Genomic DNA, 25,360 nt, shown 5'->3' with positions numbered 1-25,360 from the left:
ATGAGTGAAAATAAAAGTTATGTGGAAACATTAACAAAGACAATCTTTAAAACATCTTCGAATACGAAAAACTGGCTCACTTCTTAGTTTTAAACATCAAAATTAAATGCTCATTGTGCATCTCAAGACTCAAGAATGAACAGAAAGTATAAAGTTAGAGGCTCTCAAAAATTAATTTTTTAAATGAATACCCAAAAGTAACATAGTAATAATTAATTTATTTTCTTATCTTTTATTCCAGATAGATTTTCCACAACTCTTTCTTTCATCTTATCACCCATACTTAGTCCCCTTGTTGAATTCACACGTTTCAGTTTCCTTCGTACATCAAAAACAGACAATAGATCTTTACGCTGACATTGTATTCTGTCAAATTTCACATTTTACTTAAACCATGGGGTTCCAGTCAAAGAAATTCTAAGCAGAGATATAGAAAGGAAAAAGTAAAAAACTATCCTACCTCCCACCACTACATTATTTAGGCATATTTTCATGGTGATACCATATTATGTGGAACATGAAATTCTACAAAAATTGACAAAAGCCTGAAACACTCATCTTCCCACAGCCAAAGAAACTCATTCCAGAGCAAATTATAAATGATTTTATACTTATTTATTTTTATGGCTCTGATCTCTTCCAAAGGCTAGATAGTGAAAAGCTGACCACAAAGGACTGTTTTTGAAATGCAATACTTATGCAAAATACTGTGATATTTTGCTATTCTTCAATTTATTAAAGCAACCCCTTGAAGGGGAATCATTTGGGACTACCAATTCCACTTGAGCACTCCCATCTTACTGCCTAACATACACTCAACAAACAGGAGTTTCTTGGGGGCTAGAAACTACTAGAAATTGTCCACATCCTAACTAGTCTTTAAAATCAGTTTGCCCACTTCTAGGGCTGGAAGCCAGCCTCCACCACAGGTGTTGTTAGCAGTATATGGCTCTGGAAGATTATACTGCAGGCATATAATGCAGTAATTGACTGAACCTACCCGTCTTATCAGGGTGAAGCAGACACTACTGCTGAGCCAAGTATCCAGCTGTTGGCAGACAAATGGAGGATCACTGAATATCATAATACCTACCCTTGGGACCTGACTGATCAATCATTCTGAGCACTGAAATGAAGTACTCAGTCCTCTAACTTCACCTGGGACCTGCAACCAAGGGTAGTTTCACATCAGACCTTCTTGCCCTAGGTTCCCATAGAAGACAGTTGCCATATGCCAGCACCAGTCCTCCTAACCCCCAATGCCTGGGGTATTTTAAAACATAACTCTAAGAAAACAGCTGCTCAGGTAACAGAAATAAATAGAAAATTTGTGGACTGAAATAATACCATGAAAAACTTGATTCAAGTGACATATTTAGAACTCTGCATACTCAGCAAAGAATATTATTTTTCAAAAGCACCTTCATGAAATATTTATAATAACTGATCATGTATTAAACCACAAAGAAAATTTCAAATTCCTAAAAGCAGGACTCTTTCAGGCTGCATTCTTATACCCCAACACAATAGAACAAAATAAACAGTAACCACCACCACCACTACCATCACCACCAAACTATCGATCCATTTAGAAAATTTCAAACTCTTGGGTGAATGAGAAAATCAAACTGAATTAGATTATTACAGAAAAAAATGAAAGCACTACATATCAAAGTCAAAATATTACATATACATATCAAAAACATAACAGAGAGAAAAATTCATACCCTTAAATATGTTATTAAATACTAAAAGGAAACAAACTAACCAAAGAATTGAAAGTATGTCAACAAATTTAAACAGAAAGGAACCAACAAAGATAGAAAGCAATTACTAAAAATAAAAGCAAAAATAAATGGTTAGAGAATATGAAACAGACTTTGATCAATAAACCAAGAGCTTGCTCTTTAAAAGGGCCATTCTGACAAATAGCAAAAACAAAGAAAACAGAAAAAAAATACATTAGGAAAGGAAAAAAGGATGTGATCAAATACAAAACAATAGTTTTAATTATCACAGAATATTATATACAACTTAACAACAATAAACCTGAAAATCAAGGTAAAACTAATGGTTTTCGAGAAGACAAACCACCAGAAAACACTCACAGGAAAAAAAAAAAAAAGGCAAATATTTGAATAAAGCAATGCCCTTAAAAGGTAGTGAAAAGTTCTAAAAGACTTCCCTAAAAAGGCACAACCCCCGAACCTTCAAGGTACTAATTTATTTAAATTTTCCAGAGCAAGTTGCTCAGTCGTGTCTGACTCTTTGTGACCCCATGAACTGTATCCCTCTAGACTCCTCTGTCCGTGGTATTTTCCAGGAAGGAATACTGAAGTGGGTTGCCATTTCCTTCTCCAGGGGATCCTCTTGACCCAGGGACTAAACCTGCGTCTCACGCATTGCAGGCAGATTCTTTACCACTGAGCCACCAGGAAAACCCTTTTATTAAGCCAAATACCAAATAAAACCCTAAAACCAAATCTGACAAAGATAACAAAGAAACAGAAAATTACAGACTAATCTCACTTAACAACTGTTGCAAAAAGCCTGAAATCAATTCTGATACTGCATTAAAGGAAAAAAACAAAAATATGAGAGAATTTTTATTCTAGAAATTACTTGTGATTGACATGAAATATACTAATAAACTAAAGAAAAAAATCTGTATTAGATTCTCCAAAGAGCCTAAAAAGGCATTTATTTAAAACAACTCTTGCTAAAATAGAAATTTAAGGAATACATGAGGATCAAAACTATGTATTACTCAAACCAGAAGCATCCCTAACATAGCAAACATCAAAACACATTATTACAATATTGAAAATAAAATTTAGGACCAAATGGCTCAATGGAATCAAAGAGTCAATAAAAGAAAATGTATATTTGAGAATGTAGGAAATATTAGTGATTATATTTTATATCAGGGTGTAAAGATGACCTATCTACCCAGTTTGTCATTCACAAAAAAATTAAGTTAAATCTCTACTTCATACTAAACACACAAAAAAGGTAAATGTTTTAAATTTCACTATTAAAAATACTATAACGATGGTCCAAGATTCTGTGTGCTACAACGAAGACCTGGTGCAGTCAAAAATATAAATAAATAAAAATAAATGAAGGGCTTCCCTGGTGGCTCAGTGGTAAAGAATCCACCTACCAGTGCCGGAGACTCGGGTTCGACCCCTGGCCTGGGAGGAGCCCACATGCCTCAGAGCAACTAAGCCCATGTGCCACACTATTGAACCTGTGCTCTAGAGCCCAAGAGCCACAACTACTGAAGCCTGTGCCCTGCAACGAGAGAAGCCGCCGCAGTGAGAAGCCTGCATGCCAAGACTAGAGAGCAGCCCCAGTTCGCCACAACTAGAGAAAAGCTTGAGCAGCAGCAAAGACACAGGACAGCCAAAAATAAATAAATAAACAAAATTATATATAAAAAAGTTTCCTTTAAAAAAAAAAAGCAAATTTAAAAATAAATACTGGAATAAATAAATTCCATAATGTTGGGGTAGGACAGATTTTCTCAACAAGAGTTAAAACTCTGAACCAATAAGGGAAACAATTTTCTGATAAAACATGAATTAAAATACGCATATGACCAATGAGATTTTATCAAGAAAATTTATTATAATCTATATTAACAAAGATAACTACACATAATATATAAAGAATTCTCATACATGTAAAAAGAAATACAAAGAGCCAAAAGACGACAGGCAAAAAGTAAGCAATTTAATAGAAAAAGAGATCAATGGGAAAAAAGCTCAACCTCACTAGTAATAAAAATTTAAGCAACAATGAAATATTTTTCCCACCAGACTGGCAAAAAAATTAAAGATTCTTAATGTTCAGGGCAAGTTACATAATCAGTGCATAGAAGTAATATGGAAAGCCCTTATAAAAGGAAATCTGGCATTAGCTATAAACATTTTTAGTGTACCTACTCTGAACCAGCAATTTCACTTTTAGAAACTAGCTTACGATAACATTCGCCCATGCACACAAAATGTATGTTTAATGTTGCTCAGTGCAACATGGCTTCCAACTTTTCTTATAGTCAAAAAGCCTATAAACAGAGTATGTTTAATCAAACTATAGAACTTTAAGAAATCACTTTCAGAGTACTCTGGAATACTCTGTAGACATTAAAAAGAAAAGAGTATTTATTCTGTCACAAAGTATGGACAGAAAAAATAAATAACAACAAAACTACAAAATAGTACATAAAACATAAATATATAAATATGTATTTATAAACATAATATATAAAACTATATATATAGTCACCAAAACAAATAGGTACACATGTGTACGCATACTTAGTATATGAACATGAGAAAAAATTGAGGAGGAATATGAACAAATTGACAAAAACTCACTTTCTACATTATTGCATTTAAATGGTTTATAATACACCTATATTATTTTTGTTATCAGAAAAATAAAAATAAGAAATTAAAATGTATGACATACACTTTCAATCACATCACAACAGAAACTGCAGACAATCCTTCCAGTACACTCACTTGTGGTCCTTGAAAATGTCCACCAGGAAATTTTGGTTAATGGCTGGAAATATCTTAAAGAGTTGCTTCTCCTTTAGCTTGGTGGCACAATCTTTCTCAAACATAAGCGTCTCCCTTTTCTAAAACAAACAAAAAAGACAAAACTCATTCTTACGATGTAATTTACAATACTAGTTATGCTGATCCAAAAGCATGGTTATTTCATTGCAAAAACACTAATAATTTAAAAGCAACCACAGACTTTCTTCATTGATTAAAGGCTGAAATTAGTAATATAAGTATTCTTGCACTGTTCATTTATATCCCACTTTTCACTAAGTATTTGAAGCTGCTTATTAACACACACACATAGTCACACATATACATATACATGTGTGTGCGTTTGTATATATACACTCTCACACGTGACACGCCTAACACATGTGCCTTGTTGCTCAGTCGTGTCTGACTCTGCGACCCCATGGACTGCAGTCCGCCAGGATCCTCTGTCCAGGGGGTTCTCCAGGAAAGAACACTGGAGTGGCTTGCCACGCCCTCCTCCAGAGGATCTTCCCAACCCAGGGCCTGAACACAGGTCCCCGCATCGCAGGTGGATTTTTACCGTCTGAGCCACCAGGGGGGCCCACATTCAATCATGTATTACACATATTAAAAGGATGACGGACATACATATAAACAGGATATAAATAAACGAACAAATCAAAGAGTAGAGAAAATAAAGCTAAGAGTATAGGATAAAGCTAGCAAGAAAATTAGTATAAATAAATGCATGCTACAAAATCCTGTACAATTGCTAAACGTGGGTCACAAATTCAGTTCTGAGCTTCTCAATGGCCAAAGCAAAGGAGGAAGCAAAGATTCTCAGTGTCCATGAAATAAAAACAAACCAGCTGCTCAGGAGAAGAACAGCTTTCTCTGGTACTGAGACCTGAGAGAAATTTCTCGCATGGGTCCTCATAAAAGGGACACTGTCATGCTGTGAACAACGGCCTTAGAAACACATTCTCCTCAATGGGCAGAAACTACAATGTACAAATGAGCTGCAAATTCAGGTTGACAGAAAAATCCACATTAAAAATTTTTTTTCACAAACATATTTATTCCAAAGAATTATATGAGAATCGCTAATTGTTATTTTTTCAAAGTCATATTTGGATTGTTTAAATTGTCAAACCAAACAGGCTTTTCTAGTATGTGCTAATTTAATTCTAATTAAGGATTATAGTAATCATCTGTAAAGGGATTTCTAACTCTAAGACAATTTGTTGACATTGTGATTTAACAATGTAATATTCTAGTTTATTCCAAAAGTCCTAGTATCTAAAAAATAACTTCCTATAAAATTTCAAGGGTCCTAAAAATTTAAAAATTACAATAATTTAGGATAATCCTAGAATAGCTATTGGTTTTGAAACCTAGCCATATTTAGGCCATTTATAATACCAAACAACAACAAAAAAAGAATCACAATAGGCAACAACCTGACCAGTCAAAAACACTGGTGAAGCCGAATATATCACATACCACAAGAGTGATGAAAATAAGCCACCTTAAGAATTTTAAATATTTCACATCTTATTTTAAGATATACATTATAAGCTGACCTTACTAAAAAATTCAGTGATTTTTTTTTTTTTAAACCTCAGTGATCAGATTTACTAGCATCTGCCAGGTCATAGAGTATCTCTAAACTACAAATTCTAAGGTCTTATCAATTAACTGAAAACAGCAAGGAGATCAAATCAGTCAATCCTAAAGGAAATCAACCCTGAATACTCATTGGAAGGACTGATGCTAAAGCTGAAGCTCCAAGACTTTGGCCACCTGATGCAAAGAGTCAACTCACTGGAAAAGACCCTGATGCTGGGAAAGATGGAGGGCAGAAGGAGAAGGGGGAGACAGAGGATGAGATGGTTGGATGGCATTAGCAACTCAATGGACAAGAGTTTGAGCAAATTCCAGACATAGTGAAGGACAGGGAAGCTCGATGTGCTGCAGTTCATGAAGTCGCAGAGTCAGACATGACTTAGCGTCTGAATAACAATCATCTTACAATTAATTATCCTCTGTATGCATTATGCCTAGTGTTTATTTTATATTCTTTGCTTTAAAAGAATTTAAAGTGTATTTCTCCTTTGGAAAATTCTGAGAAATTACTGAGAAATTTTTCCAGAAATTCTCTTACTGAGGCTCTACTTAAGCAGGAATATCTTTAGGATCAAAAGAGTATAGCTTCTATTATCAAATTCACAGAAAGACAAGAAAAATCACTGACAGAAAAAAAAAATTAAGTTGGAAAGTCAAAGCAACTTATTTGTTCATCATTATGTGAAGTGAAGTGAAAGTTGCTCAGTCATGTCTGACTCTTTGAGACGCCATGGACTATACAGTCCATGGAATTCTCTAGGCCAGAATACTGGAATGGGTAGCCTTTCCCTTCTCCAGGGGATCTTCCCAACCCAGGTATACTAAGAGATAAAAAGGCAGGTTAGAATCATAAAGAAATGTTTCAGCAGAAAACAGCATTTCAACAAAAAGTGTCTCATCATTTGAGCATAAGTTCTAGGCTTTCCTTATTTTTTAAGAAAATCTATTTCTCCAATTAATTACATATGTAAATTGAAGAGGATATCTGAAACAACACTAAATTATAAGATCCTACTGAAGAGACTGTTCCTTGGATTCTATAAACATGTAAAGATGGTAACAGTAGCATATTTCCAACTTAATTAACAAGACAAGTGGGGAAAATAAACATGAAAGTGGAAGAATCCCATCATTCTTTCTATGCCCCCATTCTATCAAATATATTTCAACCAATATAAAGGTGTTCCTTTGAGCAGTCAAATGACGAGGAAAAGAGGGTAAAATGTTACAAGATCACCAACTAAGAATTTTTTTTTTCCTTGAGAACTGAACTAATAATCTCTAAGGTCTTTTCCCTTTTGATCTTGAAATTCTCTAATACTAATTTTCAGAATTCCAAAAAAAGTTAAGAAAAAGAAATGCAAAAGAAACCAAATTCTCTTATGACTTCATATAGCTAGATAGGTTGAAAAAGAACAAAAATTAAATTCAGAGCAAAGTGAAGTATCTGTTTGAACTTGTCTTATTGAAAAGTTAGATAGGAAAAGAAGAGTATTTAAGATTTGAAAGTTTCTAAAATTTTTCTCTAAAAAATTTTTGCTTCAAATATGAACTCTTCAATAGCAAAACAGTCATTTCTTATTAGTAACTTATGAATTAAATTATCTTCAAATCAAATATTTCTTTTGTTTTTCTAGAATGAAAAAATTACAGAAGTAAAATTATAGACAAGAAATATACATCTGCAAAATTAAATCCAAAACAACAAAGTTAACATAACTGGCTTACTGTTATAGAATATCAACTAATTTTCCAGAAGTAAAAACCTCCAACTTCAAACTACATTTAAAACATTTTTCAATTTTAACACTAACTTCAATCAGGTTAAAACAGATTCCAGACTACAAAAAGTAGATTCAAATGAAAATCACAAACTAAACATATAATCAAACTAGAGTAAGAAACAAAGGCTTAATATTTATACGAACTCATACCATATCATGCTTTTCCTGTAAGGCAATTTCTTCTGACATTATTTCTCTGAGTGATACTTTTTTAGTTTGAGTGTTCCAATGATCCAATAAAGGTAGCATTTCAGGTGCTGCTAAAGTCTTCAGTAATTTTTTGCCTGTTCTCTGAGATGATTTTTGTTCTGAATTATCAAGACCAACATGCCCAACCAGGGAAGGATCTACAAAAGCAGTGTCAGTAGCGTCAGACCGTGAATAATAAATGTACAAATTAACAATTATTCTGATGTAACACAATTCATTCTGTTATATTTACCTCAGGCCCAGAAAACATGACTTTTTACTCTTTGCTTATAATACAGTTTGCAAATTTCAAAAAATATCTTTACATATATGAAAATATATCTTTACAAGTATGAAATATGTATAAACGTAGGAACACTTCAAATGAGCAACAATCTGCTGCTGCTGCTAAGTCACTTCAGTCGTGTCCAACTCTATGTGACCCCATAGAAGGCAGCCCACCAGGCTCCCCCGTCCCTGGGATTCTCCAGGCAAGAACACTGGGTGGGTTGCCATTTCCTTCTCCAACAATCTGAGTATCATTGTAAATCAACTCAATGCTTCCCACTCTTTTTCATATCCCTTCAACAGAGAAAACAATAACACACATATGCACTGATAAACAGGGAGCTGCAGCCAGCCAGGAGCAACCAGTGAGAGCAGCTGCCTGGCCACTCCAAGAACTGAAAGGATAAATATCTTTGCAGATCTGTAACCCACTGGAGGCACACAATAAATACTGAACATTGATATTCAAGATAAAGAAGGAGCTGAACATTCTACGAAGTTCATAACAGTAAGACAACGTATATTTCAGCTTTTCTAAAAGCAACACATTCTGACATACACTTTTGCTCTCCTGGAAAGTTGAAGAAATAGCTAATACTGTCATCTGAATAACTGATACTATTTGGGAACCTCCAGCTCTCAAACAACTTTGGTTCTTAAAGCTACAATACAGGTCTGGATTAAAGTTAAGAATCTTTAACAATCTTCAGTCTGGAGTCCTAGTATGAAGTGGACAGAAACATCTAGAGAAACTCGAGCGCAAAACTCAAGCTCAAATATTTTCACTTTGGCAGATATACCCAAAAAGCAGGCTGACTTTTATGCTCTAATCATATTAACATCAATAAAAATTTAATAGCCAAAGTAATATTTCAATGATGCTATCAAAGACAGGAATATTTTATTGCTCTCAGAACAGTTTTCTATCATTCAGAACAAAATCATTAACAGGAAATACTCTGAATATATGCATTAGAGTACGCCTAGGTGTTTCATAGCCTCATAGTTGAAAAAAAAATTTTTCAACTAAAGTATAGTTGATATATAATGTTGTGTTAGTTTTCAGTTATAACCTGAAAGTTAAATAATACAGGGACTTTTTCTTCTTTTAAGTTTTATTTTATATCAATATAAAATGTTAAATTTTTTAAAACTTATCTACAAATCAAAATTCTTTGGTAACATATTTTGTGGAAGTATATTTAAAATGAGTTGAAATTCATACACACAAACCAAGTTTCAACATCAAGATAAGAACATCAGAAGTGAAACTATGTGATTTACCTTGCATTAACTTGCCACAAGATACCTCTTCTTGTCTTTGTCGTTCCTAAATACAAAGGCAGAATAGGGGATTGGCAAAGAAGGGTGCATTAGAAAACAAGCTTATGCTATTTTTCTCAGTAATCATTTCTCCTTATAAAACTATCAATCATTCTCGCTAAATCTAATAAATCTAGATAAATATAAATTATGATTATATCTATGTATCTTTTCCACTTATAGAGCTCTTATGCTATAATTTTTTAAAAACTGTTTATGAAACTTATTAGCATTTCAAGTCTTTAAGGAGCAAAAAACTATTTATGATTTTTTTTCCCTAAAGTAAAAAATCAATCATATTGAGCTCCATCATTTATTATAAAGTTTGATCAATCTGGATATAATCTAAAATACTGGAAAGAGAAAAAAAATCAGTAATCTGTTAACTGGTAAAATTCATTTTCTCTCAAACTAAAAATTCAATAGAATCTTTCATATAACATAACAGATTGTAATGAAGAGACAAAATGGACACAAAAGGAGCTCTTTATAAAAAGAAGCCTACCAACCATTACAGATTCTTTCCATTTCTCATGAATCACTTTAGCCAGATTCAGATCTATATGAACCACACAATCCTCAACTGTTAGGGACCCTTGTGAGGAGAGGAAAAAAAGAAAAGAAAATATGACCATTACTCGTTATACATTTGCAGAAAACATACTCAACTACCTTACACATCATAAAACTAATCTGTATTTTTAATTACTAACCTATGTCTCTAGTTTTAAAACTCTTGGAATATTTTTATGTAATATGTCATTGTATTTACACTCCTTGGCAGATGCAATTATACAATGTTTCATATATTTAAGTTATTCATGTCCATTACACTAAATATATTTAGTATGTTTACTTCATTAAGTTAAGACTTTCCAATAAGTGTGTCCTAAGGAATTATCTTGCCTTAAGTGTATCTTGAGTAGCATCAAAGGATTAAAAAGGTGTATCTGTGCAAACAAGTATGAGGTAAATACCAGAGAAAATTTTCAATATATGCATGGGATGAACACAAACTCTATACTCTCTGCTTCTTGAAATTATATATTTAAAAATCTTCTACAAACACATGGTGCCAAAAACAATGTAGTCAACATACTTTTACATTTGTTAACATACAAAATAATTTTAAAATTGAACTGAAACTATCTATATTCTAGTCACAGAAAAGATGCACGTATAGGTAATAATTTACTTTTTCCTTACCTGAATCAATACCAACAGGGCCAAATAATTCATTGAGCTGAAAAGCCAGTTCAGGGGGCAATGCCAATTCAAGACAGTCTATGGTCAGAGATTTGGCTGTCACTGGAGTGGGATTCAGCGTCTCAGCTTTATCTTCTCCAGTAACTCCAGCTGACAAAGCACTCCCTGCCACTAGAATTGTCTCCATTTCCTGTTCCTCTTCAATCGTAAATTCTTCTGTGTTTGGAAATTTCACATAGTCCTTTGGAAGATTTTCAGTTTTATTTATTTCAAAAGAGTTAGTAAAGTAAGTTTCTTCATGTAATTCAAGATTTGAAGTGCCTGATACCGAGTTCAAAATATCAGACAAATTCAAAGAAGGTGTATGATCTCCAGTCTCGGCAGTTTCTAAATTCTTTTCCATTTCACTTACATTTTTAGTGGTAGTAGCTTTTAGAGTATCCGGAAAAAACTGCTTCACATTATATAAACCTGCAAGTTCTGTTTGACTATTAGGAAGTACTTCATTACTATTATTTAGCTCTACAGTAGGAAGTATACTTGCTATTAATCCAGGTTTTTCAGTAGTTATAGCTCTTATTTCTGCCTGCTCTAAGTTTTCCTTTTCGGAATTACAAGTAGACGGTATATTAGTGTTACTGATATCAATTCCATGGCTAAATTCTGGCACAGAAAAATTAGAATCCTCTAAGCTTTCTCTTTGGCTAATAATTTCCTTCAAATTCAGTCCCAGAGAAAATGGCCCAATTTGTGCTTCATCGTATGATTTTTTAATATTCTCAAATTCAGTATCCTCACATAATTTGGTTTCAGAATCCAACAAAAGGCTTGTGGCCCAAATAATATCTTTGTTACACCTCTCATATAAGTCTTTTAGGGCTTCTAATGAAAAAGATCCAAATAGTTTACAAAGAATGTTAAGATTTTCAGATTCATCAGCACTGGTAAGCTCACTTTCTTCAACATATGTGCTTTTGTCATACATTACCCTATATGGAATTGTCTCTTGAACATCCAATTTTGTGTTAATATTGAAAATTTTTGGTTTAAATCCATCTAATCTTCCTGTTAATACTCTCAGAGAATCGGAAACACTAATTTTATTTTTTTCTACTTTCCACAAGAGAGCAAAATCCTGTGGTTCAGTCTGGGTACACATGCCTACTCCTATTCCAGGGACTCCTTTAGTCTTTTCTTCTGAAAATTCAGCTAAAGTTTGTGGTCCTATTTCTCCAGGGACAGTTGGCACACTATTGATGAAAGGAAGAGACAATGTGTGTTCCCTACGAATCTTTTTACTTGGACAAGTCTTACTCTCATAGGTCATTTCATTGGGCAACATTTCAGAACTTCCTCGAGTACAACTACCCAGTGTTTTTAGCTCTTCAGGGCTTGTGCCCCAACAGACCTCATGTGCTGAGTATAAGGATATTTCATTCATACTGCTGTTAGTTCCAAATTCTAGGTTGGGTTCATTTAAGCCAGCCTTTGGTATTCTTGATCTGTGCTCTCTCTGAGCTAAAGAATCAGGGGAAGGCCAGTCACCCACAATGTTGAATGAATCTCTTTCAGTGTTTTTACAAGTATCATATTTACAGCTATTGAAAGATTCCGAGGCATCATCACACTGTGACCTGCTGTCATCCTCTACATTTTCATATGGAGATCCTTGTGGCAGGATACAATCTACACTCACAGATAAACTATTATCTTTATGTGACTGAGGGCGATTATACTTTTTGTCATTGTGTACAGATGAAGCTTTTTCCATTTTTCGGTTCCTTTTTGTCCTCTGACCAATAGTCTTATCAACTGGCCAGTCACCAATAAAAGACAGCTCGTGTCTTGGAAACTTTTCCAAAGTTGATTTGCTTTTTTGTTTTCCAAAGGCTTTTTTCTTTACTGCCGCTCTTTCTTCCAATATTTCACTAGATGAAGATTTTTCATTTTGATGGGGTACAGGATTTGAAAGACCACAGTCTCCTTGATTATTTTCACCGTAACAACTACTTGGTGACGTTCTCTCTAACAAACTATCTGCACTGGTTTCACTACACTCTTTTTCAAGAGCCATTTCTACTGGCTCTTGTTTTTCACTTTTGTCTGTAACTTGTACTTCGCTTTCAGAATCAGGAAAGTAAGTGTTTGGAGCTTCCTGAATGAAAGCATTCTGAATACTGGGATTCATATCACTTATTTCTTTTTTTCCTTTGTTTAAATCTGCGTTAGGGAGATATGCAATATTCTCAGGTAACATATTTTCTTTGGTCACATCGACTTTCTTCTCTTCAGTTAACTCTAGATGCTTCAAAGACGAGGATAAAACATTTTCTTCTTTTTCAGAAGTAATATCTTCATTGTCTCTTGGGCTGTAAGATTTTTTTTTAAGTATTATAACGAAATCTCTTACTGTTATGATTAGTAATATTAATACTGTTAATATTTAAACTAAAGAACATTAACATTATGATTTAAACTAAAGAATCTTTCAACTGAAAGACAAGATACCTGATCTTTCCCTAATACATGATGAACACACCCCTTTATTGTAATCCCAACACCTGGCACAACGCCTGGCATACAAGAAGCACTCAAACTTTTTTTCAAATTGAATAATTAACAGGAGATTTTCAGTTCAGTTGTTTATTATGCATTAAATATTAAAGTTAAGGTTCTAAATTTGTCCCCAGGACAGGACACCTCCTGGGCTCCTTTCCAACTTACTTAAGCTTAATACATAAGAAACTAGGTCTGCCTCTGTACCACCTGTCATTTGCCACCGAGGAAAATGCGTAAGATTGATTTACAAAGTCACAAAGAGCCAATCAGCATGATTTACACAATTAAGTCAAAGGAGAGAAAGGGAGGACAGCTCTCATTTGAGATGTCACTTGCTAAATTTCTTTTTAAACCACCCTCAATGTTATTTTCAGACTCAGAGCACTTTTGCCAAATCATTATATTAATACTTTCAACTTCAGTGCATTTTCCTTATTTGTCAACTCATCTTGCTTTCTTTATTGCAGTTCTCAAAGGCCCACCTCTCCCATGAAGCCTTCCTGAGTGAAATCACACCTAGCCAGTTTTCTACATCCAGATGCTACTATAAGTCCTTTACAAGTATTAATTCATAATCCTTACGAGATCCTTATAAGCAAAGTGTTATTGCCATTTTGCAAATGAGGAGCTGAAATATACAGAGATCTTATAATCTGTGAAGATTAAGTTCTAGGATATGAAGCCTGGAAATACAGCTAAGGAGCCCATATTCTTATCCATTTTGCAACAGTGCAGTATTTACAAATCTTCTTTTCCTAACTCCTTTCCAACAGAGCCTCTCATCCCCTACTATCAAAAAAATGTGAGCATTCAGACCTTTCTACATATTTAAGGCTCCTCTTTCCTCACCTACTTATTCAATTGTTTATGTGCCCTAAATATTTTTTAACAGAATCAGTACTATCCTGAACTACAAACTTCCAAAGGCTATGACCTGTATTATTTAATCAAAGTATACCATGAATAATAAATTTTTATGATAGTTTGAAAATATTTTTATTAACATCTAAGAGAATTAAGAAGTAATGTAGCTACAAAATAACAACAGAGGGTAGATAAGGTAACAGATAAATACTACAATAGCAGCAAGTTAAACAAAGAAGACAGGAATATTCATAGCATAAAGATGAACCTATATAAATCAGAAGACAATGAAACTCCCACATATATCATCACTCACATAAACTTCTACTTCTCTTGGTAACCATTAAGTATCCTGCTCTAGGTAAAACTATACCTAAACCTTATAAACAACAAATGCCTAACTTATTTTTAAAGCTATTTCACAGTGATTTTAGAAGTTTCAAAATTATCTTTTTTTTTTAATTTATTTTTTCTGGGCTTATGGGATCTAGTTCCCTGACCAGGTATCAAACCTGGGCCCACGGCAGTGAGAGCAGCGTCCTAACCACCGGACCACCAGGGAATTCCTTCAAAATTATCACACTTTTTAAATTAGGTTTTTAAATTGAACTTTGGTACATAGAGACTCTAACCTACCTAGTACTTCTGTCACAAGAATATGCACACAACTCAATGCGTTCGATTTTCTCTGGAACTGAAGAACTCATGATTATTGGCACTGAAACAAAACGTTGATAGTGTTCCAACATTCTTGTTATTTTTTCTTTGCTTATCCCATGAATATTACGCCTAAAAATTCCAGGGGGAAAAAAGGGAAGGAGGAACATCAGTGATGACATTTTTTAAAAATCAGCTCATATAATGTCAAAAAAACAAACATTTCTAATCTGTAAAAATATCAAAACTGGTTTATTATGACACAATGTAAGCTATTTAATTTTAATTTTATTCAGGATGTCCTAAATTACTATTTTCTTAATCATGCCACACAATCTTTTCCAAACATCCTTTATCAAGTTGGAAAAAAACCAGCAAATCTTAATAACTTTAAAAGAACTTATTTGCAAGTGTTATTAAAAAAAAAACTCATAAGAATATGGCCATCATTTTAATTAATTAATTACTAACTAGTAACTAAAAAAATTCTCCTCAGAGGCTCTCACTTACACCAGCACAGCAGACAAGATGTCCCAAAGGACTCTCCTATTACAATAAAATTGGATCCCATATAAATTAAACACACACTTTAATACATCTTAAGTTCAAGAGAAAAAAAAGTCCTATTTGAAGTGTCTGGATGTCCAAACGTGAAATCTGCTATATGTGTGCTTTCACTCTTGCAGCTTATTTCTTTGTTTTTGTTTATAAGCTCATATATTTAGCTGAATCTAATATATGGGAATCCTTAGGCCTGAAACTGAGGTTGCTTTCATTCATATAGCATCAGGAGTTGCATCTGCCAAGAGGCAAGATGGTATGCTTTAGTTCTTTAAGGGTTTTATCTTAATGAAAACATCTCAATTGCAACTCTCCTATCTCAGGTTGGATCCAAGGTTTAGTGTCTGGATCCTGGGGCTAGTATCAGTATTTGCCAGCTGGGCAAATCTGGCTTTCATATTTACATACCTCCATCTTGTCTGGTTTCAGATCACAAAGAAGCAAAGAGATAGAAAATATGAAAGAGAGGTTAAGAGGCATAGACATAGAGGACAGACCAAAAAGGTCTAGTATGTATCTATCCAAGTCCCAGAAAGAGAAGAGAGTATGTGGGACAGAAACAATTTAAAGAAAAATAGTTTAAGAATTTTCCAGAACTGATGAAAGACATCAATCTCCTAATCTCACAAGTTCAACAAATCCCAAGCAAGATAAATAAGAAATCCACAACTAGAAACACAGTACTGAAACTGTCATTCACCAAAGATAGAAATCATGTTAAAAGCAAATAGAAATTTGATAAATGAATTATCTAAAAAGAAAACAACCATTAGAATTACACATGACAACAATAGTAATGGAATCCAGAAGACAGTTAAATGTTATCAATAACAGAAACTGTAAATCTAGAATATATACATTCAGCAAAAGCTTACAAGAATGGGCACAATAAAAGAACTTCCAGATTTTTTTTTTTTAAAGTTTGACATAAAGCATGCCTAAATTGTAAAGAAAATTCTAAAAGATGAATGTCAGGCAGAAGAAAATTCTTAGATGAAAGGCCTATGATGAAAGAAAAATTAAGCACAGAGCAATAACTAAATGAGTGAAAACAAATACTACCTGTACATTCTAGACAGGGCCTGTAAGCTAGAAGGGAGGTTAATTATCAGTTAATATGTCTGAAAGTTCTTGTATGTGGGAGGAGGAAAGCTAAGAAAATAGTTTAACTTAAAAGTCTGAAAAAAAAAGTCTGCATGATAAAACTTTTAGTGTAACCACTAAAAGACTTAGTATATGTAATCTCCAAACTAGTAGAGAAGGAAAAAATGAGCAAGCAAATCTGCATTCAATTTTAAAAATCCAACGTACGGCAAGACAGGAGGAAAAAATCAAATATTTAATTTTCTGTGATAGGAAGAAACAATTACAAAAAATGTGAGATAAATAAAAAGTACCCAGAATGAGACAGTAAGAAATAAGACCAATTATATGAATAACCAAAATAACTGTAAAAAAAACTAAAGTATCAGTTAAAAGCTAAAGACACAGTGAATTTTTTAAAACCCAGCCACACCGGTTATAAGAGATACACCTAAACACAAAGATACTGAAAAGTTGAAAGGAAAAGTATAGAAAAATTAATAACACTCAAATACTAACTAAAAAAAGCTGGTATATTTCTATTAGACAATTAGATTTTATAACAAAAATTAATACTAATAAAAGAAAATCAGTGGACAAGGATAAAAGCTTCAATTAGAGCGATACAAGGTCTTAAGATTATATGGACTTCAAAAAATATCCTCAGTATATTTAAAACAAAAATGGAATTATACGGAAAGGCTAATATAATCAACTTAATAGTGGTAGAGGAAGATTTCAACACACCTCTCACAGTAGATTTTTCTCATCCCTCTCTTAAAGATTAACCCATTAAGCAAAATTTTCAAAAAAGTAAAGTTTTATATAATGTGAGCAAATTAATAAGCATGATTTAATGATATATTAATACACTATAACCATTATACATTCTTATCAAGCAAATATGATTATAACAAATGATAATGAACTAGTAAAACACATCTTTAAAAATATCAGAGAATTAGTATGATACAAACCACACAATCTTATCTACTGCAGTAAAGTTGAAAATCAATTTTTTGAGAAGATAAATTTTATATCCTTCTACTCAAAAATTCAAAATATAGTTCTAAACAACCCAAAGGTTAAAGAATAAAAGTAAGAGTAATGCAAACTAGAAAATAAATGATTAAAAGAAGATATTATACAATAAAATTCTAGGAGCAGCTAGCATGGTACTTAAGTAAATTTATAGCATTAAATGCTCATATTAGAAAACGACCTAAACTTTCAGTTCAAGCCTTACAAAAATAACAATAAACAAAGCAAAATAGTTTCTTTTTTAAAAAGCAAAGAAAGTAGAAAAAAGAGAAGCAGAAATGAAATTAAACATAAAACAAACTTACAATAGAAAGCTCAACAAAGCAGAGATGTTTATTTGAAAATGCTAATAAAAAATCTGATCTCTGGTGAGACTAACCAAGAAAAAAAGAAGATACATATAAACATATTAGGATTAAAAAGGGGAACTAAGTATAGATATAGCAGAGATTTAAACTTTAAGAGAATATCAATCATCTTAATAAAAAGTCTTAATAAATTTGAAAACTTTGGTGTAATGGACAAATTCCAACTGAAACTTCTTACAAAGAAAACACATAATACAGACAGTTTCATAAGTAAATCTTATCAAACATTCAAACTTACATAAACTCAGAAAAGAGAAAAAAAGAAAATACTTCCCAACTAACTCTATGAACCTAAAACCATCATATCAAAACCAGGCAAGACAGGGCAAAGAATAAAAACTGTAAGTCAATCTCACTCATTCATGCAGATGCAAAAATCCTAAACAAAATATCAGAAAACCAAATCTAGTAATGTAACAAGAGGATAATAAAAGGGAATAAAGTACTGATACATGCTACAACATGGGTGAAGCTTGAAAACATTATTAAGTGAAGCTGCCAGACACAAAAGTTCACATATGATTCCACTTACATGAAATGTTCAGAACAGGCAAATTAACAGAGACAGAAAAGCAGATTAGTGATTGCCAAGGGGTAGAGTGGAGCTGGGAGTGACTAGCAGTAGCAGGTACAGGGTTTCTCTTTGAGGCGACGAAAACATTCATTAATTAGATAGTGGTGATGGTTGCACAATGTTGTAAACATCCTGAAGATAAGCTGTCCTTCAGTTAGTACAGAAATCAGTTCAAATTACCAAGAAGAAAATAGCCTGACCAAAATTAATTTAGGGCTACCTCTATGGGAATACAAAGCAAAAAACAAAGTATACTGTCCATGTCCCGAGTAACATTTTCATCCAAATTAAACAATTAAAGAAAAAAGTATAATCTTGTGGGGGAAAGCAGAGTGAGTAGTGAAAAACCCGGAGAGCTACCAGTTGCTACCTCTTCTGCTTACACGTTCTCACGTCCCTCCAGCACTGTAAGTCACCGGGCAGCTACAACAAGCTGTTCCTTCCAGTGGCACATAGCTCAGGTTTGCCAAACCCTAAGCAAACCCTAAGCAGCAGTCTCTTCTAGTTTCAGATACTGACATTATGTTTTTAATAAGTAACAAAGTACTGGCTATATAAGACAACTGGAATTTTTCTGTTTATTAACCCAATTTCAGAACAAAAAGAAACAAATTCTTCATAAACTGAAAAAGAGAACCTACAGGCAAAACAAAATTTGTTGATTTTTAAGTGGCGAAGCCACAATCTAATCAATTTTGTTTTATTCATTATTTACAAGAGGAAAATAATCTAGGTGGACTTTCTATCACTCTCACAAAACTAAAACATTTTATATAAGTTCCAAGTTTTACCTTGCAAGTTCCTTCGGTTTGAATTTCCACCATGTATCCGGTTCCCGGAAAAGGACTTTATATTTATGTTTTTGAGACTACATACAAAAAAGACAAATGCATTGTTAAATAATTACTTCCATGAAATTAAATCTTCCCCAAATTCACAGCATGTTAAAACTGAAAGAACATAAAAGATTATCTATCTTGATGAGTGTGTTACCTGGCAAGATGAAGTCTCTTTGATCCAACAACGAACTTCTAGAAATTTATGCTACTGATAAAAACCTATGTCAGAGTGCAAAATTATGTATACAGCAGAATATCTAGCTCATCATTATTTGTAATAGCAAAAGAATATACACAACTCAGTGTCTGTTAATAGGGAATTGGCTAAATAAAGGAGGATATAGTCATACAATGAAAATACATACAGTGGCTTTGAAAATCCTCTATGTGTTAATAAGAAAATGTTCTTAATGTAAATTGTTAAGAAAGTAAGATACAGAATTTTCACCAGAATAAAAAAAGATTAATCACACATTTGCATAGGTATAAAAAACTTCTGGAAGGAGTCTCAAAAATACTACGAAAAGCATCTCCCTCAAGAGAATAGGACTTTAGGCTTTCTTTTTTATGGTTTGAATACCTATCAGAATACATACATGACTTTCATAATTTTAAAACTATTTTATTTTTTTTTCTTTTTTTTCTTTTTAGTAGTAATGTGAAATTTTTATTCCATAATCCTAACAACAGGAATCAGCTTTCTTCTCTAAAATCAAATCATGTCTGTTCTTTTTCTTTTTTTTTCCCCTTTATTTATTTATTTTTTTTTCAGTGGGTTTTGTCATACATTGATATGAATCAGCCATAGATTTACACGTATTCCCCATCCCGATCCCCCCTCCCACCTCCCTCTCCACCCGATTCCTCCGGGTCTTCCCAGTGCACCAGGCCCGAGTACTTGTCTCATGCATCCCACCTGGGCTGGTGATCTGTTTCACCATAGATAATATACATGCTGTTCTTTCGAAACATCCCACCCTCACCTTCTCCCACAGAGTTCAAAAGTCTGTTCTGTACTTCTGTGTCTCTTTTTCTGTTTTGCATATAGGGTTGTCATTACCATCTTTCTAAATTCCATATATATGTGTTAGTATGCTGTAATGTTCTTTATCTTTCTGGCTTACTTCACTCTGTATAATGGGCTCCGGTTTCATCCATCTCATTAGAACTGGTTCAAATGAATTCTTTATAACGCTGAGTTAAAACTACTTTAAATGACAACGCATTCTTTTTTTTTTTTTTGACCACATTGCACAGCTTGAGGGATCTTAGTTTCCCAAGCAGGGACTGAACACGCACTCTCGGCAGTGAAAGCAAAAAGTCCTAACTACCGGTCTGCCAGGGAATCACGGAATTCCCAATGACAGCTACTGGGAAACTATTTTTCAAAACTCTAGTATTTTGGCACAGCAATGCCAAAAAAAACAAAAGAGAAAAACTATTCTACCTGAACTTTTCCATCTCAACTGATGTCAATCTTCAGTTATACAGGCCAAAACCCAACTTGATGCCATACTTATTGCCTCTCTTTCTTTCACAACTGTATCAATCCAATAAGAAATTCAATTGGCTCTACTTTAACAATATATCCAGAATTTAATCTCTACTCACCATGACCTTCACGGCCTCCGTGTTGGTCTGAACCGTGTCGTCTTTTACTTTAACTACCACGATAACCCTCTAACACGTCTCCTCTGCTTCCATTCTCCCCCACTCCCAAGTCTGTTCTCAACACCGCCCTACAGGGACTCTTGCAACAGTCAGATCATGTCACTATTCTGCTCAAAACCGTGTTATGAATGAATGAATTTATCCCCTCAAATCTTATATGTGGAAACTCCCACTCCACCACGTGACTGCGTTTGGAGATAGGACCTTTATGGAAGTAATCAGGGTTAAATGAAGTCAAAAGTTTAGGGCACTGATCTGCTAAGATTAGTGTCCCTATAAGAAGACACACCAGGGAACTTACTCTCTCTACCATGTGAGAACACAGCGAGATGGCCATCTGTAACGCAAGAAGAGAACTCTCAACAGAACTTGATCCTCCTGGACCTTGATCTGGGGCATCTAGTCTCCAAAACTGTGAGAAAATAAAATTCCTCTTCTTTAAGCTATCCAGTCTATGGTAATTTTTATGGCAACCTGAGCAGATGAATGTATCTTCCATGTTACACAAGGTAAAATTCTAAGTCCTCACAGAGACCTACGTGTAAGCCCTTACGTAAGTCTGCCCTGCCATCTCCCTGCCCACCATTACATCTCTGACCTCACCTCCCACTACTGATCCCTTCAGTTTTATGACAAGATGCCAACAGTGGTCATTGCTATTTTCTGTCATTCTGACAGAAAAGTCCAAAGATCAACCCAGACACCAAGGTAGGTAGTGACATGATACCCTATAATGAGCCTGCTCACTTCCATCTCCTCACCTCAGCACCAAATTTCTATAACTTATTCAACAGCCGGCAATAGTCCAGGTCTCTAATTACCTAAAGGGGTACATTTAGCTCTTAGAATCAAATTAATTTTAAATGCACACATACACACAGAGAAAAAGAGACTAAGCATTGAAAGACTTTTTCAACACCCATATCAATGGACAAATCTCAACAATAAGTTATATTACTTAAGAGGATCCTGACTTAGGTCAATCTATATGACAGCCCACAGAGGGAAGATACTACTTTGCCATATATTATTATGTGTGTGTGTGTCTACACACATAATATTTATGTTTAGCCAGTAGAAACTAAGCATACTTGACTGCTCCCTATTTATCCCTAACTTACTATTTTAACTACTTTTGTGAATGACAGTCAAGATGGTAATAGACTATTATCTCCAATCTATCCCACTCTTCTACACCTTTCATTATCTTAATAACAAAAGAAGCAAAAGGTGATCCTCTTCTCTACAGTAATTCCTGCATCTACTTCTTTATGAAGACAAAAGCATTTTGCATCTAAGATAAGCAGGAGTCCTTTATATTTCTAAGTAGAGTTGGAAAGAGTCAAGGAATCAGTACTGGAAAAAAAGATTCATATTTTTAATTATTATGTAACATATAAGGGAAAAGATAACATTATAGACGGCTGAAGCCTAAATGAAAATCAGAAACACATAATTTGGGGACTTCATTATTTCCTACACTAGAAAATAAAGTGTTAAAAAATTTTCTAAGATGACAGCAGGAAGCTAAGAAAAACCTACAGAGGAGTCAAGTAAGGTTAAGGGTGAGGCACGTCCCGTGGTAAATATATTAGTCTAGAAATTAGGAACTCCTAAGGCCAGAAAGTGAACTGAATTTCAGCTCCCAAAGAAGTCTGTTTACTCTACCACGCTGCACAGAAGTAAAATCTCACTGGCTTTCAAAGGAAACAAAATTTTCTTTAGCAAAGTAAAGAATCACACCCTCAAAACAGTACCACACACCAGGCACAGCAAAGGGGGAGAAGCTGGATGTGTTAAAACACAGGCAGCAGGGATAACACCCATTAACTAAAGAAACAAGCTGAGCTTCAGCATGCCAGACAGGTGCTCATCCTGGGAGAATAAAACACACACACACACTCACAAAAGCTCCACTCATCAGTTTACTCAACAAATAATATTTAGTATATGCCAGTGCTACACTTTGTAGACTCAATGATGAATAAAGCAATAGCCCTACCCTCAAGAAAAATAGATGGCTTAAAGCCAAATTCAGCCCATCAGCCAATATTTGAACAGATTAGGAACTAAGGATATATATATATGTGTGTGTATATATATACATATGGATATATATATATATTTTTTATGTTTAAAGGATTGCTTAAAAAGAATATGCAACAGACTGTGGCCTGCAAAACCTAAAATACTGACTATCTGGTGTTTTCTAGACAAAAATCATTCAACTCATGACCTACTGATAAAAACAATATACTTAGTGCCATAACAGAAATAAGCCATGATGCCATGAAAGAAGAGTGCCCAAGTCAGCTTTTTAGTAAGTGAATGAATGCTAACTTACTAAAAACCCAGGACTGTTTGCTTGAATTCACCTAAGTATTAGTATCCCCCCAAAATTCCAAGCCCACTATTAAAGACTCACAACAATTCATGGTACAGACCAAAGCAACATATGGCTTCATTTCCCATGCCTGTAGGTTTGTATTGTCTATTATTACAGGAGACACCTTCTTCTCAAAAGCTTCTTTTGCTGAAAAACAGAAAATGAGAAATCACTTTTATTAACAATATGTTTAAAACCTAATCTTATTGATTAGATTTGAAATTTCATAATTTGAAAATCATAGATATGTGCTAATTTTACTCACAATTCTACTTCTAAATATGCTGAAGAAGGAAATGGCAACCCACTCCAGTATTCTTGCCTGGAAAATCCATGGACAGAGGAGCCTGACAGGCTACAGTCCACGGGGTCACAAGAGTCAGATACGACTTAGCAACTAAACCACCACTACTTCTAAATACTATTTTGAGTATATGAAAAACTAAAGTACAGGAAAATGCTGAATAATAAATCCTAAATACTAAAATTATAATCAGAAATTAAATAAAAACTGGTCTAAGTTTGATGTGTACATTAAATGTACAGACAGCATAAATGGGGGAAAGTTTTCATTAAAACCAATAAAAAGACAACAATTCAATTTAAAAATGGCAAAAGATCTAAATAGAAAGCTCTCCAAAGCAGATAAACAAATAGCCAATAAACAGACAAAAAAATGGTCAACATCATTAGCCATCAGCGAAATGCAAATCAAAACCACAATGAGATACCACTTAACACCCACCACATCAGGATAGCCATAGTTCAAAAGATCAGATTTTAAAAAAATTTTTAACTAAAAAAAAAGACAAGTGTTAACAAAGATGAGGAGAAGTTGGAACTCATAAACTGCTACTGAGAATGTAAAATGGTGCTCTTGCTTTGGAAAATAGCTTGGCAGTTCCTAGAAAGGTAAAACACAGACAGGTATGTTCATAGCAACATTATTCATAATAGCCAAAAAATGAAACAACACAAATGTCCATCAACTAATGAATGGATAAATGAAATGTGGCATATCCACATAATGGAATGTTATTCAGCCATAAAAAAAGAATAAACTACTGATACTTTCTACAACACAGATGAACCTTGAAAACATTATGCTAAGTGAAAAAAAGCCATTCACAAAAGACCACATATTATATGATTCTACTTGGATAAAATGTCCAGAATAGATAAACCTATGGAAAGTAAAGTAGTGGTTGCCTGGGGTTGGGAGAGAGTTAAGGAGAAATGAGGAGGGACTGTTACTGGGTATGGGGTTTTTCTGAAGTGATAAAAATGTTCTAAATTTGATTGTGGTGATGATTGTACAACAAGGAACATGTTTAAAACTATCTGACTCTTATCTTAATAAACTTTTTAAAAAGTTCTGCCAATTAATTTCAAATTATTATTGCTGCAGTTTTTGTTACAGAAAGACAAGCTGAACTACTGATAAGCACTCTTCATTCTCATTTAACCTTTATAAGAATTCTGGGGGATTAGTACTATTAAACTCTTTTACAGATGAGGACACAGGATCCTGAAGAGTACAAATAACTTGCTTAAGGTCACACAGCTGGTAACTGGCAAATCCTAGACTGCACTTGATCACATCAGACTGTTTTATTTTTGTGTTGGTATTTTCATATTCCTGATTTTCACTTTAATATTTAGTTCAAGAAAGAATATAGAAAAATTTAACCATGTCTAAAGATGACAAACTCAAGAATAGCATTCATAGTGCAAAAGAAAGGCTAAGTAAAATATTGTCTGTATGTCTCAACAAGAATTTCCCATATAAAA

The 25,360-nt window shown here is 33.8% G+C and overlaps 1 protein-coding gene across 5 annotated transcripts in view; it reads right to left on the bottom strand.

The window, feature by feature from the left end:
• N4BP2 (NEDD4 binding protein 2) overlaps positions 1-25,360 on the bottom strand; it is a 68,097-nt gene that overhangs the window by 17,068 nt on the left and 25,669 nt on the right. For all 5 annotated transcript variants that reach the window (XR_006334668.1, XM_043871005.1, XM_043871007.1 and 2 more), the window contains exons 5-12: positions 23,628-23,716; positions 19,465-19,541; positions 15,026-15,178; positions 10,967-13,335; positions 10,270-10,355; positions 9,722-9,767; positions 8,111-8,307; positions 4,530-4,648 (exon numbers count right to left, since the gene is read on the bottom strand). Coding sequence is in view for 4 of the 5 variants with exons in the window: in XM_043871005.1 (XP_043726940.1) it covers positions 4,530-4,648; positions 8,111-8,307; positions 9,722-9,767; positions 10,270-10,355; positions 10,967-13,335; positions 15,026-15,178; positions 19,465-19,541; positions 23,628-23,716 (3,136 nt within the window). In the remaining variant the exon portion in view is untranslated. The remainder of the gene's footprint in view (positions 1-4,529; positions 4,649-8,110; positions 8,308-9,721; positions 9,768-10,269; positions 10,356-10,966; positions 13,336-15,025; positions 15,179-19,464; positions 19,542-23,627; positions 23,717-25,360) is intronic.

The sequence above is a fragment of the Cervus elaphus genome, chromosome 17, assembly GCF_910594005.1.
Source record: "Cervus elaphus chromosome 17, mCerEla1.1, whole genome shotgun sequence".
NCBI classification, from domain to species: Eukaryota; Metazoa; Chordata; class Mammalia; order Artiodactyla; family Cervidae; genus Cervus; species Cervus elaphus.
Note: the sequence above shows the minus strand (reverse complement) of the source record. Positions and strands in the feature narration are given on the sequence as shown.